General features: G+C 39.1%; 1 protein-coding gene across 3 annotated transcripts in view; it reads left to right on the forward strand.

Moving 5' to 3' along the window:
• The window catches only part of MDN1 (midasin AAA ATPase 1), a 168,600-nt gene that overhangs the window by 139,747 nt on the left and 12,104 nt on the right, over positions 1-16,749 (forward strand). For 2 of the 3 annotated variants that reach the window (XM_077903067.1, XM_077903068.1), the window contains exons 82-93: positions 93-262; positions 1,045-1,206; positions 3,465-3,602; positions 5,829-5,970; positions 7,635-7,810; positions 8,361-8,507; positions 9,013-9,157; positions 11,794-12,116; positions 12,393-12,554; positions 13,850-13,951; positions 14,864-15,065; positions 16,372-16,536. In XM_077903067.1, coding sequence (XP_077759193.1) covers positions 93-262; positions 1,045-1,206; positions 3,465-3,602; positions 5,829-5,970; positions 7,635-7,810; positions 8,361-8,507; positions 9,013-9,157; positions 11,794-12,116; positions 12,393-12,554; positions 13,850-13,951; positions 14,864-15,065; positions 16,372-16,536 — 2,034 coding nt within the window. The remainder of the gene's footprint in view (positions 1-92; positions 263-1,044; positions 1,207-3,464; positions 3,603-5,828; positions 5,971-7,634; positions 7,811-8,360; positions 8,508-9,012; positions 9,158-11,793; positions 12,117-12,392; positions 12,555-13,849; positions 13,952-14,863; positions 15,066-16,371; positions 16,537-16,749) is intronic. The other variant, XM_077903070.1, reaches the window with a different exon arrangement.

Raw genomic sequence — 16,749 nt, forward strand, 5'->3', positions numbered from 1 at the left:
AAGGACAGATGTTAGGAATGATGACTGGATGAATGGAGATGAAAAGAGTATTTTGCATTATTCATCATGTCTTCCTTTTCTGTGAATGAAAGAGGCAGCAGGCTTTGAGAGATTGCAATCAGGACATCTAACAAAACTCTTAGAGGATGACTTACGGGCCGATGTGAGCGCTCTGCATGTTCAGAAAATAATTTCCGCTGTCTCTGAGCTGTTGGAGAGGCTGAAATCATATGGCGAGGATGGCATAGCATCAAAGCACACGGTAATATAGACTTCTTGCTATCTAGAGTGGGCTGAGCAAAGGCAGAGTGGGTCTCACTTTGCTCCATGTGGTTGGTCCCAAAGCAGGCCTTTGTGGCCAAAAAAAAAAAAACTGCTAAGTTTGATTTCTTTATGCATGTAAACATCACTGACAAACTTTGTAATCCTTAGGGCTTGCTAGCTAAGGGTTATAGTTGTAAGATGCACAGACGCAAAAAATGCCAGCAATCCAGAGTTCTCTATTTTCTTGGGATTCTTTCATACTCAACCACATACTCCTGGGTATTTGATCTTAATGTGGATGCTGCTGCTGTCCTCTAAGGCTGAATGGCCACACCCTGCAAATACCTTTCCCTTCACAACAAACCAGCAGAGGGGGAAGTTGCTGTGTCCATAATAGTCCAGAGAAGCAATTTATTTTGTAGGATATCATAAGTCTCTAGTATTGCTTCCAGAGCTAACTTTGATTCCAAATAGAATTTGTATGTAAACGTCTTATTTAAAAGCAAAAACGAAAAACCTGGTTAACTAAGTGAAACTTAAGTGACAGAATTTAAAATGTACTTTCGTGAGGGTTTGTGTGAACAAGGAGGAAATATCAGTGAGCACAGGGGTGTGTGTGTATAAGAGAAAATATACATAAAACTTACCATTAGTGGCATTTAGTAGGTTCAGTGTTGTGCAATTATTGTTGCTGTCTAGTTATAGAACATTATTATTACCCCAGAGAAAACCTGGTACTGGTTACTAGTGTGAACAGGCCTTGTGATCTTTTGCCCACAGTTCTTCAGCCAGTCCTGCTGCGTGTTGGTGCGTCTGGTGCCCATGCTCTCCAGATACTCAGATCTTGTCCTCTTCTTCCTGACTGTGTCTCTGGCAACTCACCGTAGCACTGCAAAGCTGCTCTCTGTGCTTGCCCAGGTCTTTACAGAGTTGGCCCAGGAGGTAAGGACTGTCCATGATACTCCATACCCATTAGTGCTTGGGTTCCCAAGCTGGTTTTTTTGAACCTTCACAAATAGGTGATTTGCTCTCCCTGTGGATTTTTCAGGGCTTTATCCAGCACCCTTTTGCTAAGCCTGTTTCCATTAAGGTCTTGGAACCTGCAGGTCCCCCACTGATGAATTCCCTAGACTCCAGGGGCTGTCGTGAGCCTCAGTCTCCTCATTTGTAAAGTGAGATCTGCCTACATTCCTTACCATTTTTGTGAGAACTACATTTAATTGAATATATACTTTGTTTTGTTTTTATTTCCTTAGTATTCTAAGATTTTCTCCAAATCCAGGTACAATACAGGTGAGAATCACTTGAGAAAGATAGGAATTTACAGACTGAAGATTGGGTCTAGCCTTCTTATAAATAGTCAAGAGTTCTTAGTTCTGAGTATCTGGAATACTAGAAAGGGTTTAAAAATGGGAGGCAAGCCCATGCAGCAAGCATATCTAGAGGATAAATATTTGTATTTGTTTAGTAATAAATTAGTTAGTCCGATTTGCTCCCTCTCTCCAATGGGCACTGAGCCAATCTCACATCCCATCACTCTGTTTTTTTTGTTTGTTTGTTTTTGTTTTTTTCCCCATCACTCTTTGGAAGATAGACTGCATGCAAAAGACAGTGGCAGGACAGTGTATAGTGAGGGTGCCCTGATATTTGAGTTAGCTGTGTTAGTCCACTTGTGCTGTTGCTCTGGTCTGACAGGTTCTAGAATGAATTTGGCCTGTGCTTCGGGTGGGGTGTGGGGGTTCTGATATAAGCAAAAGTGTTGGGAGTCCTTTGGCTGTTCTAGAAGTAGCTACTGTAGTGATGCTCCTGCGGAAGGACATCTGAGTCTTCTCCTGTATGGTTGTATTCTGTCTATATCTAAACCTATTTTAAAATAATGTAGCCCAATGGGAAAATTAGTTAAGTTAACCAAAACATATTTTTCAATCAATATTCCAGGAATACATGTCCTAAAAGTGATTTTGCCTTTCCTTTAAGTTTTTATGTATCCAAATTGTATTCATATCCTTTCTGAATAGTCCTGAGGGAAACAAAGTAGGTTAGACTCAGTGCTAAGATCTAGGTCATAATTATGACAATATTCCATGACAATTTCCATGACAATCCATGGAAAGCTTTTGGTGAGACAATTGGCAACTGGTTTGGGGCTCTTGATTCTGTGTTAGTTGGCAGCTGATTTCTTAGTACTTTTCCATCCTAAGATTGACAAATAACTTGATAGCTTGTCTGATAAAATTTGTGATTGAGAACTACTCTTTTCTTATACTTGTTTTTCTGTTCATTTTTGTCCCATATGTTAGTAGTTGATTTTCCTTTCCAAAATATCTTCCAACACTAAACACTGTTTTGTTAACACTTCATGAGTCTTTTCTTTGACCTTGTTCTTGACTCTAGAACCCATGGCATGCCAGATTTCTTGGCAGAAAACGTGGCACATACATTAAGAGTGACAGTTTAACCTCAAGAGTTGAGGGGGAGGCATGTTTTTTTTTTTTATATTAAAATTAACATTTTACTTGAGCATCACACCAAATTTTCTTCAATTTTTGAAGTAAAAATGAAATTTCCCACTGTAGCATCTGCTTCAAGTTGCTGTCCTCCAGGGTTATAGGTCTTCTTGCCCTCCTCTCTTTCTTCTCTGACTTACTTTTTCTTTTCTCTTTTTTTTTTTGTTAAGATTTTATTTATTTATTCGAGAGAGAGAGGCAGAGACACAGGCAGAGGAAGAAGCAGGCTCCATGCAGGGAGCCTGACATGAGACTCAATCCCAGTTATCCAGGATCACGCTCTGAGCTGAAGGTGGTGCTAAACTGCTGAGCCACCTAGGCTGCTCTCTGGCTGTACTAAATTTGAGAAGTAAATAAAGAAGAATGAAATATCCCTCTGGGATTTAGACACTTGAGAGGTTCTACTCTTGCTGAGTGACTTGCTCCTAAATGTTGTCCTAGTATAATTGATTCAGATTTTTGTCTTGCCAGTTAAGATTACTACATATCAGAAAGACCTCTACAAAGTCAAAACCTTTTATGTTAAATCTAATGTCCAGCTTTGAACAGCATAATAACTGTTATCACCAAGGAAGAAGGAAATGCCATGTCTACTGTATGAATTTCCATCAGATTGAAAATACTGAGAGAAAAGGTCAAAAATTATTTTTCTTTTATTGCTTTTGTACCTAATTATTCACTCTTGTTTTTAAGGGATTTTGCCTGCCTAAAGAATTCATGGAAGATTCAGCAGGAGAAGGAGCAACTGAATTCCATGACTATGAGGGAGGTGGAATTGGGGAAGGCGAGGGCATGAAAGATGTGAGTGACCAGATAGAAAATGAAGAACAGGTACGTTATCGCATGCCCGAAATATACATACAGTTTTCAGAAACTCACTCCCTTTTTATTTTCTTCTCAATATTAAGTTTTATACATGAATGTTTTTTACTAGGTTAATGATTTTCAAACTCTGGTTTGTGGAGCCCTAAGAATACTAAAGCTTTAGAGAGTGGAGATAAATAAAAAGCCAAAAAACTACAGAAGGGATCTTTGTAGCTCAGTCATTAGTTATGGCTATAATTTGACAAGGAAGTAATCTAAAATTTTTTATTTTAAATGGAGAGATCTTTGCCGATGATATTCTAGAATATTTTGGTAGTGACTCATTTAAGGTTAAAAAAATTTGGCTATTTTAAGTAACGTGCATTAAATAATAATACCAGTGTTTATTATTAACAGATTCTATTGTATATCTTTAAGACCTGTTGAAAAATCTTAATTTATATCCTGTTTTAGTTGGAATCAAGAATGTTTTTGAAATAGGTGTTTTGGGCTAAGATTCCTGTGTTGCTTTTTTTAAATGCCTGTCTTATTTGGGAGTGATTTTTTTTTTTTTTTTTTTAAAGCATACTATTATTAGTCATACAGATTTACCAACTGTGACTTGAAGAAATAATGGAATTTTTTTTTTTTAGCTTCTATATTCTAAATCTAAAGCAGGCCACACATTTTTATTTAAGCTATGGTTGTAGCTATTAAAAATAAAGAAGCAAATCAATTCAAACTTATCCTTTGAAAACTGGGAAGAAAAACAAAAAGAGTTAAGCTAGTGTTGATGGTAGAGCTCTGTTTAATACACATACATTTTTTTATTTGGCTTTTCTGTATTTCTCAAATTTAACTTCTTCCTCAACATTACTTTTTTCATGGAAAAAAAATTAAAGCAAAAAAATAAATCACAAACTTAATAGAAAAGTGCAATCCCGTGCAAAAAGTGCAAAAAAACATGAAGTGGGATAAAAGCTATCAGAACAATTTGGCAATATTTCATAAATTTTAATTGTATGTATTCTTTGACCTAGGAATTCCATGTTTTCTGAGAGAAATGTTAATATTAAAGATAAATAGGTATATGAAGGAGGTTTTTTTTGTACAAGAATGTTCCCTATAACATTATAATGGTGAAAATTGTGGAAAAAAATCCAAATACTTAACAGGAGGAAATTGTTTAAATTATACACCATCAAAAAAAAATTATGACACCATCCATGCAGAACAGTGCTTTAAGCTAATTAGACAGAATGAGATAGATTTCCATCTTGATACATATAAATCTATCTACAAGATATTTTTTAAATTAGAAAAACCGGGTTCCTGGCTGGCTCAGTCAATAGAGCATGCAACGCTTGATCTCGGGGTCATGAGCTTGAGCCTCATGTTGAATGTAGAGATTACTTAAAAATAAAAAAAAAATTTTAAAAAGAAATGAAAAGCAGATTGCAAAGCAGTTAGTAAAGCAGTGATCCCTTTTTGTTTATAAAGATGTGGGGGGTGTGTACTGATACAGATCACCTAGGTGTATTCATGGATAAAAAGATGTACCAGAATGTCACTGATACTAATTTCTTTGAGATTTTTGCAGGATGGTGGTGCCATGGGAAACTTACTCTTTCTGTTTTGCTTACAGTTCTTTTAATGGGATTTTATTGTGTTTGTATTTTTAAAAAGCATTTTAAAATCCAACCATGGTTTGAAAAAAAAAATTCAATCATAATAAGAGAACAATCATGAATCTTCTGCCACAAATAACACCTAGAGTATATGGGAATGTATATAGTTTAAAGAAAAGTGAACAAAAATTACATTCAGTTACTATCTGAGACTCTGAGACCAAAGTGATAAAAATATTAAAGATGTGGACATTATAATAAGATTGAATTTTTTATCCTTCTTATTCTTAAGGAGTTTTTTTTTTTTTTTAAGAATGCATATTCTTTTTAAATATGTCTGGAATTGTTGTTTTTTTTTTTTTTTAACAATTCACAAGAAGAAAACTTCAACAAAATTCTATATTCTCTAATCCCAATGCAATAAAACTAGAAATTACAGACCTACTAAAGCAAACCAGAAATTATTGTGTGTGGTTATATCCCCATTGGTTCTCTTATTTTTCCTCTCCCTAGAGATAACTTTATATCATTAATGGTGGCTTATATATTTATGTTCTATTTAGAGCTGAATAAACAATAGCAAAGTGACGGTGTTTATGTTTTCTATAATGCTTTTTTTATATAGGCAGAAGATACATTTCAGAAAGGTCAAGAAAAGGATAAAGAGGATCCTAACTCAAAATCAGACATTAAGGGTGAGGATAATGCCATTGAGATGTCAGAAGACTTTGATGGGAAAATGCATGGTGGCGAACTTGAAGAACAAGGTTTGTGGTTGTTACTTCATTCTTGTTTTTAAAAAATAGTTTATCTAGGAAATTACATGTTCTCAATAAGGAGCCTATTATAATTTTTTAGAACAAGTTTATTACTCTGCATAACTGGAAATGAAAACATTAGCATATGTATGTTTCTTCACTGTCTTCACTGAGGCAGAAGTCTATAGTCAGTTTTGGAGATTCATCTCTGTAAACTCAAGACATTGGTATTTTGGCTGCCTCCTGTGCTAGACATAGTGACTTCCCCTTCAGGGAAGCCTGAAAGAACAAGAAGAAATATCCCTAACAGAGCTTGACTCTCAGCTCAAAAGTAAATTGGTCAGGATAGTTTATTTAAACAACTTAAAAAAAAAAAAAAGTAGTAGGCATTTGTTATAGATGATTTGGAATGAGAGTGCAGGAGTGAATAGGTAGCCCTTAGACTTACCACTCAAACCACTTAATAAATTTTTATTCCTTTCCATTTATTGTGTGTGTATATATGTATACACACAGAGACCATAAGTAGTTCTGTAGTCTGCTTTTTTCCTTTTTCCTTTTATAGGGAGAGAGAGAGCTGAGGGAATGGGCAAAGAGAGAGGGAGAGAGCATCTTAAGCAGGCTCCATGTCCAGCGTGGAGCCTGATGTGAGCCTTGATCCCACAACCCTAAGATCATGACCTGAGCCAGAAACCAGGAGTTAGATGTTTAACCGTATGAGCCACCCAGGGTCCTTTATAGTCAGTTTGCTTTTTTCATTTAACATATGAACATTCCCCTATCATTATAAATTATTTGAGAATGTGATTTCTTAATAGCACATTATCATTTGTCACAGGTTTGTACCTTAATTCAGCAATTGCCCTAAATTTCTGACCATAGCGTAATTTGAGATATCATGTCTTATTTTAAGTGAAGATATTGCAGAAATGAGAGTTGACCTTAGAGTAGAAAAGTATACACTTGCCTAAGAAACATAAGAATATAACCTTTAGGGGCACCCGGGTGGCTCAATGGTTGAGCGTCTGCCTTTGGCTCTGTTGTGATCCAGGGGTCCTGGGATCGAGTCCTGCATCAGGCTCCCAACAGGGAGCTTCTCTCTCTACCTATGTCGCTGCCTCTCTCTATGTCTCTTGTGAATAAATACATTAAAAAAAATTTTTCTTTAAAGAATATAACCTTTATCACAGTAGACCTTGAGCAAAAACAATGGTAAGAAAATTCGATTGAATTAGACACACGATTTTAGATGTTGGATGAAATAGAAGTGTATATATAATGTGTTAGAAATGGGGAGGAACCTTGGAAATCATATAGTTTAAATCTTTCATTTCACAGATAAGAAACCAAAACCCAGTGAAGTTGCTGAGTCTCATAATGAATATTCCCCCTAGCACCAGAAGTAGACGCACTGACAGACGCACTGACAGCTATTCTACCACCTTCTGTTTGTTAATATCACATATTATGGACTTCTTTTTTCCTTCAAATAGTTTGCAAAATACAGTAGAACTACTTCAGTAGGTCTGAAGGCATCTGCCTGTACAAAGTCCTATAAATGCAAGCAATAAATCTCAGGTGGGGCACTTGCCAGGTAGTGTACCCATCCCTGTTCTGCACACATGGACCAGTTTGGGGATTTACCTTACTAAGCTCAGTGTCTTCCCTTTCAGAAGAGGATGATGGGAAATCAGATAGTGATGGTGGAGACCTGGATAAACAGATGGGCGATCTGAATGGTGAGGAAGCTGATAAACTAGATGAGAGGCTTTGGGGTGATGATGATGAGGAAGAAGAGGAGGAGGAAGAAGACAGTAAAACTGAAGAAACAGGACCAGGAATGGATGAGGTAATTAAAAGATTCCCCCTATCCTATAGTCCCCAGGTTGAGAGGAGATATTGTTCCCACCAGTTACCATTTTCTGTTATTTACTGCTCTTCTCATTGTTTTTCTTCTTCTTTCTTTCATCCCTCTTGTTCTTCTTTTTTGCCTCTTCTTGATTGTATTCCGAGCCAGAAGAATGGCCTAACCTGGGCCATGTATTATGGAAGAGCGAAGTTAAGACTCAGTGCAAGTGTTCTGATTCGGCTGTTGGCCACTGAACTTCTCCGCCTCACTGCTTGGGAAAAGTCGGGCTGGATGGGACTCTGTAGCAGCACAGTGTGGCCCATCCCACTGTTCACACCTCTGCTATTACTGCTGCCATCTGGGCTAAAGCCAGACTATTCTTTCTAGGTTGTAAATGACACCTTGTCATCTGGATATTTCCATGGGATTGGCCCAACAGGCAGAAATTGTACATGCCTAAGAACTAATTTAGATAAAATCAACCTACATGAAAGCAGTTTCTTAGATTGAGAGTAATGATTTTGTGCCTTTTCTTCCTCTGACATTTTAGGAAGATTGTGGACTTGTTGCCAAAGATGACAACTCAGATGCTGGGAAATCAAACAAAGATAAAAACCAAGTTAAGGAAGAAAAGGAAGAAGCAGAAGTTGCTGATGATGGACAAGGCCAGGACAAAATTAATGAACAAATAGATGAGGTGATGAGGTTATGAAATGGATCTACCCCTGATTCAAGGCCAGGGCTGTTGTACCGCAGAGCTTCTGGGGAAGTCTTAAGATATTTTCATCCTGTTCATCAGTTGTTTTCCCATTGCCTCATAAAACGTGTAACAAAGTCTCTCAACACCTCATAAAATATCTAACTATTGGTTACTAATGAGGTAGTCTTCATGCTGTTTGGGCTCATGCTGGAGTTTGAAAGCTAAATTCTGTGATTCTTTTCTATGTATCTCCTCGTAAACCTTAGTTTCTTTCTTGAAATTAAGCAACACAGTACCTCTTATCAGTGGAGAACGTGCATAGAAAGTGAAGTTTGAAATTTGAAATTTCTAGAAGCATTTGTAAAATTCTGAAGTATGGGGGAAATTTTAGAGAAGAGACTTTGTATTCTGTTAGCATAGCTGCTTAAAGCTAATTATATGCAAATACTACTTTTTAAAAAGTTTGTAATTTATTTTTAACTGTTCTCTCCATTGTCCAAAGAGGGAATATGATGAAAATGAGGTGGACCCTTACCATGGCAATCAGGAGAAGCTGCCAGAACCTGAGGCCTTGGACCTTCCAGACGACTTGAACCTAGACAGTGAAGACAAGAACGGTGGTGAGGACACAGACCATGAAGAAGGAGGTATGTCTTTCAAAACCTAAAGAGACCAGTTGGAATTCACTAAAAATGTACAATAACCAATTTCTTCATGCCATATCATGGGCAGGTCATAAATCCTGTCTCAATTCCTCTTTGAGAAAATTGTTTGCTTTTTCTCTATAGTGTTTCTCACCTGAGTTAGACCTAAAGCTTAAGCTGAGTACAGTGAAAGTAAACTAGCAGGTTTTTTGTCATTAATGTCCTCTCCTGTCCTATGTTTTAGCACTGCAGTAGCTGTGTGGTCCTTCATCACACAAAGCTTCATTTCCTCACAGCCATCTCGATGCCCCATCTCATGGATTGATGTAAACACTGCAGTCTGAGTATATGAGGCCTCTAGTGGAGCCTTAGGTACAGCTTTCTTAGGGAAATGATTGTTTCAGTTATTGGTGGCTATGCATCTGTTACATGTTTAATTTGAAATATGAAGTCATTGTTACAGGGAACGAAGCTGAGTAATCGAGAGAAGTCACAGGGCACTTGACAGTAATCTGCCTGTCATCTGCTGTTCAGTTTGAGTGAGTTCCCTAGGGAGAGCTATCTGATACCGTATTGTTTGGAAAATGCCCCTACAATAGAAAGAAAGTCCCCAATCATGGTGGGTAATCAGACAGATAGAAGCTAGCCTCACTGTGCTTCATAACAAATCTGTTACATATATAGAAAAGTTATTAAACTTTTTAAAACCCCATGTTGGACAAAATTAGTAAGTTATAAAAGAATAAATAAGAGGTAACATTTATGTAAAAGTTTAATACTATATATTAATGGGTGCATCAAATATAGGAAAATACAAAAAGGAGTAAAACACAGCAGCTTCAGGTTATGGTGACCTTTGAGGAAGTAGGAAGGGCAAAGGCATCCAGAATCCATATAGTTGTACCAAGAACCATTTATTTCTTAAAAACAAGTGACAGAAGTTTGATACAAATACGGCACAGTGTTCACATCTATTAAATCTAGGTGGTTTTTAATTTTTTTTTAAATTTTTTTTAAAAAAGATTTTGTTTATTTTTCATGAGAGACACACAGAGAAAGAGGCAGAGACACAGGCAGAGGGAGAAGCAGACTCCATGCAGGGAGCCTGACCTGGGACTTGATCCCAGGTCTCCAGGATCACGCCCTGGGCTGAAGGCGGCGCTAAACCGCTGAGCCACCCAGGCTGCCCAGGTTTTTAATTTTAAAATGTGTTTTCCATGCTTGAAGTATTTAGTAATTAAAAAAATAAATTTGTGAACTGTTATTTAACCAGAATCATTTGATTGAAAATTTGATACAGGCTTTCCTCATGCTAAGAACAAGTCTTCACTCTCTGAATCTCTCTATAGCTTACTCCCCACCCACCCATCCCCCATTTTTGTATAGTTTTATTAAGAAACCGAAAGGAAATTTCCCAACATCTCAAAGTGAGGCTTGTTACATTTAAATTCTGATTTTTGGGGCACATGAGCAGCTCAGTCAGTTAAGTGTCCGACTCTTGATCTCAGCTCAGGTATTGATATCAGGGTCCTAAATTCAACCCCACGTTGGGCTCTATGCAAGGTGTGGAGCCTACTTAAAAAAATTCTAGCTGACTTATTTAGCACTGTATAAGTTGCTACTTCTGAGACCATTTCACTACCATATAATTTTGGATTCTGACATCAACCTTAAATTCAAGAAGTAAGCAAGCATAAAATTAAGAAAACTAAAATCCAACGAGAGTGTAATAGCTATTTGTTCTAGAAAAACACCCAAGCTTACTGTAGACAATTGTGTATATAAACTAAGAAGCAATTATTTTAAAGAATTATTTAGCTGTGATTTCTGAAGTGTCCAAAGTATAGGAACATGCTTTTAATAAACAAAACTTTTCCAAATAGGAATGTTTCCATTGAATGTATGTTGTATTTTCTGTGTATGATAAAAAAGGCTGTCTACCAGTTATTGTCAAGGGTAAAACATCACTGCCCATCTTTGGTCCAAAATATTCCTATTGTGCTGGCTTTTAGGATTTTTTTGGTAGATTACTTAGAATATTTTAATGAAATGCACCATCTAGGGCAGCCCGGGTGGCTCAGTGGTTTAGTGTTGCCTTCAGCCTGAGGCCTGATCCTGGAGACCCAGGATTAAGTCCCACATCGGGCTCCCTGCATGGAGCCTGCTTCTCCTTCTGCCTGTGTCTCTGCCTCTCTGTGTGTGTGTGTCTCTCATGAATAAATAAATAAAATCTTAAAAAAAAAAAAAAAAAAGAAATGCACCGTCCAGACAATTGTATGTAACATACAATGTTTTAGAGCAGAGGTGGGCAAACTTTTTCTGTAAGGGTCAGATAATAAATGTATCATACTTTATAGGCCATAAGCTGCGACAGGGGTTGCAAAACCTCCATTCTGCTTTTATAGTAGTGTGAAAGCAGCCATAGGCAACACAGAGTAGGCGGGCTAAACACATAAGTAAGCAAATAGATGTGGCTGTATTCCAATAAAACTTTATTTACAGAGACACGTGGGCCCTATTTGGCCCTTGGGCCATAGTGTGCCAATTCCTGGTTCAAGAGTAATAACAAAAAGTTTATGTAACTCAATCCCATGTTAAGTTGTGTTAAATTCTGTGTTTCTTACTTTTGTTGTATCCAGAAGAAAATCCTTTGGAAATTAAAGAAAAACCAATGGATACTGAAGAAGCAGGTCATGAAGCTGAGGAAATAAAGGAAGAGATCGAGGCTGACCACAGTGAAGGGCAAGGCCAACATGAGCCTGAGGAAGGCCCCAGTGAAGAGGAAAAGGGCGAGGAGGAGGAAGAGATGGACACGGGAACTAACGGCCAAGACAAAGATACTGCTGAACATCCTGAAGAAGACTCAGAGGATGAGCATCAGTCTCTGGAAGACAAGGACGAGGAAGCCAGTAAGGGAAGTGCAGAGAATGGCGTTCCTGTTGACCAAGGTCTCCAGCCCCAGGTATTGTGTACTGTCTGGCTTGTATCAAGTTAAAAATAATAGCAGAGAGGTTACTATATTCCGATCAGAATCTTTTAGGATACTTCTCTATCACCAGGTGGCGCTGCTGAGCAGCTTTAAGTTTCTGTTTAAGACCCTTTCTGGCTAATAACCCTGCAGACTCCCCATGGGAGGAGTGGGGTATCTTATTGTTGCAGGATCCACCCCTCAGCCCATTGCCTCATGCTCTTCCTTCAGAGCATTTTAATGTGGTGTTTGCTTACCCTGCAAAAACAGGAAGAAGAAGGCGGAGAGAATTCTGACACAGAGGAGCAGGTGCCAGAGGCCACGGAGAGGAAAGAGCATGACTCTTGCGGACAGACTGGGTTGGAGAGTGTGCAGAGTGCACAAGCTGTGGAGCTGGCTGGGACTGCGCCTGAGAAGGAGCAGGGGAAGGAGGTAATAGGCCCTCACTGCCTGTGCCAGCTGCCTCTAGAGGGTCTCTTTCCCCTGGGTGAAACCACCATCTATTTAGAAGTAGTTGGTGTATATGTGATGTTCTCTTAACATCTAAAAGATGATCTTCCATTCTTTAAGAAAATGATTCAGATATGCACTTTTATATGCCTCTCAGAACAAACCCTAGAATATTTGCTACGTGCTGTACATAAGTATTGTGCTTAATGAGAAAAAGCTATTAGGCTGGGATCATGGGATCCCATCATGGGATACTCCAGTTGGTGTTAATTTTTAGAAAGCTTCCAAGTAAAGGAAGGTTGAATTTAGACTTTAGACTTCAAGAGGCAGTAATCTGCCTTTTAATAGTATTTCCCTTTTCCTTGCTGTTCACTGGGCTCTAAAGGTTTTGTGTTTGTTTTTAAGAAAGAGTGAGTACATCAGTGGAGGGGGGGAGGCAGAGGGAAAGGGAGACAAAATCCTAAGCAGGCTCCATACCCAGCACAGAACCCAACCTGGAGCTTGATCTCACAACCCTGAGATCATGACCTCAGCCAAAATCAGGAGTTGATGCTTAAATGACTGAGCCACTTAAGCACCGCTCCTAAGGTTTTCTTTTTAAAAAAGCAAAGCACTTCTTTGTTCCTTTAGCTAGAGTGATTGTTCTCTATATGGACCACAGTTCAGGCCACTTATATGCTATGGAAAGAGAGGACCTGCTACTTACAGTGGTGACTCTGGACATCTTGTTCAAGCTCTTTGAACCCAGTTTTCTCACCAGTAATAACACTTACTTATACTTCTTGTACTTCCCACCCCCCATTTATTGAGCACCCATTTAGGTAGGTGCTAAGGATTTTTATTACTTCAAGTCTTCATAATAGTCCTCTAAGACTGCTGATTATCATTACTACTCTCTCCATTTTATATTTGATCTAAATAAGCCACAGTAAAGTGAAATGACCATTTCAAGGGTGCACAGCTGGTAAATGTCAGAGCCTGGATTCTTGTAGAGGTCTTTCCTGCCTTCAGAGTAAGCCATTACCATTCTGGAAACAAGGAACTAATCAGCCTTACACAGTGAAGTCCCTCAAGAGGGTGACCTATCTGGATTTAGATGCTCTTATTTTTGCCCACAGGCTACGCCTTAGTCATAGGTGAGTTCTGGACCAGGGAGGCAGGTGTATTGTTTGACTCTGAGAGGAAAATAGTAGAGAAGCTGCACATAAAACAGCACAGTAGCCAGGTGCTCATACGGCATCTTCCACTTTCATTCTCTCATCGCTTGGATTTCATAGGAACACGGAAGTGGAGCTGCAGACGCAAATCAGGCAGAAGGCCATGAATCCAACTTCATCGCTCGGTTGGCTTCCCAGAAACAGACCAGGAAAAACACACAGGTCTCTGTCCCTCTTCTGCTGAACTTGGGCGCAGGCTATGTGTGAAAAGATGCCCTGAATGTGGTGGTTTAAAAACAGCCAAGCTCCCAGGCTTTGCTGTCTCACCAAACATGATGGTGGCTATAGCAAGCATATCAGGACCCCAGGCTTCTTCCCCATGGGGATGTGTGTACACACACACAACTTCCCTATTCCTATTATGCAGCCTAAGAGCCAAGTGTTAGCTGTTGTTGCCTAGTACTAGCCAGTCTTTTTTTCCACTGTCCCACTTTTTTGTGTTTTAAAAATAAGGGTTTTTAAAAAGTTCATTTATTTATTTATTGAGAGAGCACAAGCATGAGTGGGGGAAGGGGCAGAGAGAGAATCCCAGGTGGACCCTGTGCCCACAGCACTGAGTCCAGTTTGGAGCCTGATGTGGTGCTCGATCTTACGACCCTGAGATCATGACCTGAGCCAAAATCAAGAGTCAGATGTTCAGCTGACTGAGTCCCATAGGTGACCCTAAAAATTAGGGTTTCTTGGTTTTGGTTTTTTTTTTTTTGAATGGGATACAATTCATGTACATGAAATGAAATTCATATATAAAAAGCAATCCCCTAAAAAGCTTCCATCTTATTCCTGTCTTTAAGCCACATAAGAATAAATTGTTGCCAACAGTTTTTTCTTGTTTTACATGTACTTTTGTGTATGTAACTTAAGTATGGATGTGTTTTTTCCTTTTATTTCAGATCTAAAGTCTATCCTACAGATCTATATTTTTGTCTGGAGATCAGCCCATTCTTTTTAACAGCTGCATTGAATTCCATTTTTCTGTGGTTGCCCATCCATAGGGGGCTGGTTAACTTTATTAGGTATGTTAAGTCTTTTTTGCCAGTATAGACAAAACTCTAGTGAATTTCCTATTTCCCACAGAGTTTCAAGAGGAAACCTGGACAGGCCGACAATGAACGCTCCATGGGTGATCACAGTGAGCATGTGCATAAGCGGCTGAAGACTGTGGATATGGAGAACCACACTGAGCAGGGGCCAGCCCAGCCCCAGCCGCAGGCAGAAGACGCAGATGCCTTTGAGCACATTAAGCAAGGCAGTGACCCCTATGATGCACAGATGTATGGTATGGTTCAGAGAAGGCTTCTCCTTTGCTGAGTTCTCTGTGAGACTAGGCTGTATGACTGTGTGCCCAGCAGATAAACAAATTCATCTTAGGGGTGGGAATGGCTTTTTTGAACTGTTTTCTCTCTAATAAGAATTATGCAGGAATACAGTTTGGTTTGGGTCTAAAACGATATCTGCAGCAAGTGCAAGTGTTCAGGGTTTCGGGGTCTGGGATAAGTCTTTTAATATCCTTGATAACATTGGCCACATCCAAACCTAGCACTAGTTTCAGGGTTTCTGAGTACTGGACATACTGCTTCTTGGTCACTGTGAGGTCACTCCTGCAATGGCAGGAGGTGTGAACTAGAAGTGTATGTTTTTTTCATAAGTGAAAAGAGGAAGAAAATCACAAGGGAGTGACCAGTCTTAGTCTCTCCTTCTAGTTCTCTGGGTGACTTTTTAGTATTTTATTCCTAATATGCAAAATTTAGTGTTCATGATACTTACCCATGAACATAGTTTCAGAAATGATTACTCTACCATGAGTTACTTTTCTTCTGACTTCACTTTTTAGAAAAATAAAGCAGTAATAATCATTGCTACCATGAATTGAGCCTTTACTTTGTACCACTCTTCAGAGTCTGTTGAATGATCATGAAATTTTTCCAATAATCTTAATGAGCTATGATATATTTTTTTAAGATTTTATTTATTTATTCATGAGAGACAAACAGAGCAGCAGAGACACAGGGAGAAGTAGGCTCCATGCAGGAAGCCCAAAGTGGGACTTGATCCCGGGACTCCAGAATTACTCCCTGGGCCGAAGGCAGGTGCTCAACCACTGAGCCACCCAGGCATCCCTGAGCTATGATATTTCCACTTCATAGATGAGGATACTGAAGCCAGACAAGTTTAAGAACTTGTCCAAATCACAATGCTAGTCTCAGTGTTGGTTCTTCTGTGTCCTGTGTTATACTCTTAATCATTATAGTTTCTTCACTCATAATGGTTAATGGAGGATAATTCCATTAACTGCTGAGTCATCTGTCCAGCCTGTTTATTCTAGTTCAATCTCTTGTAATAGCAGTAAAAACCTAGTTAAGCATCCTACTTTTGTGGTAGAGAATAGGTAGTGACATCAGTAGGTCAGTAGAGCTTCCGGGGCACAGAAAAGCCAAGCGCTGTGTTCATGTCACATAGTTGGTCAGCGGGAGAACCAGCATGAATAAAACCTTGGAAGCTAAAAAGGACAAACTACACCCACTCATGATTACTTTGTTCTGCAAAGACCTAGGCTTCTATGTATTTGTATGCTTTATTGGCAGATGTGGCCAGCAAGGAGCAGCAGCAACAGTCTACAGAAGATTCCAGGAGGGATCAGGAAGAGGAGGTGGAGGATACCTTCCTGGACACAGAGAAGGAGGAGGAGCTCCGAGCAGCAGACATAGAGCAGCTGAAACCAGAGAAGGTCAAGTCAGGGACCACGCCGGGTGAGTCCTGCAGTGAACGAATCCCTTCTGAGCTTTCTGACTTGGAGAAATCACTTCTGGTGTTCTGTAGTCTGATCTGGTTTGTTTTCCCGTATCCTAAACCATGGCCTAGGTACTTATTTGCCTATGATAATTTCACTATATTTCACTTCCGAGTCAAAAGGTAGAGTTGTGGGACACCTGGGTGGCTCATTGGTTGAGGTGGCTCAGTAA

This window comes from Canis aureus, chromosome 7 (assembly GCF_053574225.1).
Source record: "Canis aureus isolate CA01 chromosome 7, VMU_Caureus_v.1.0, whole genome shotgun sequence".
In the NCBI taxonomy this organism is placed as follows: domain Eukaryota; kingdom Metazoa; phylum Chordata; class Mammalia; order Carnivora; family Canidae; genus Canis; species Canis aureus.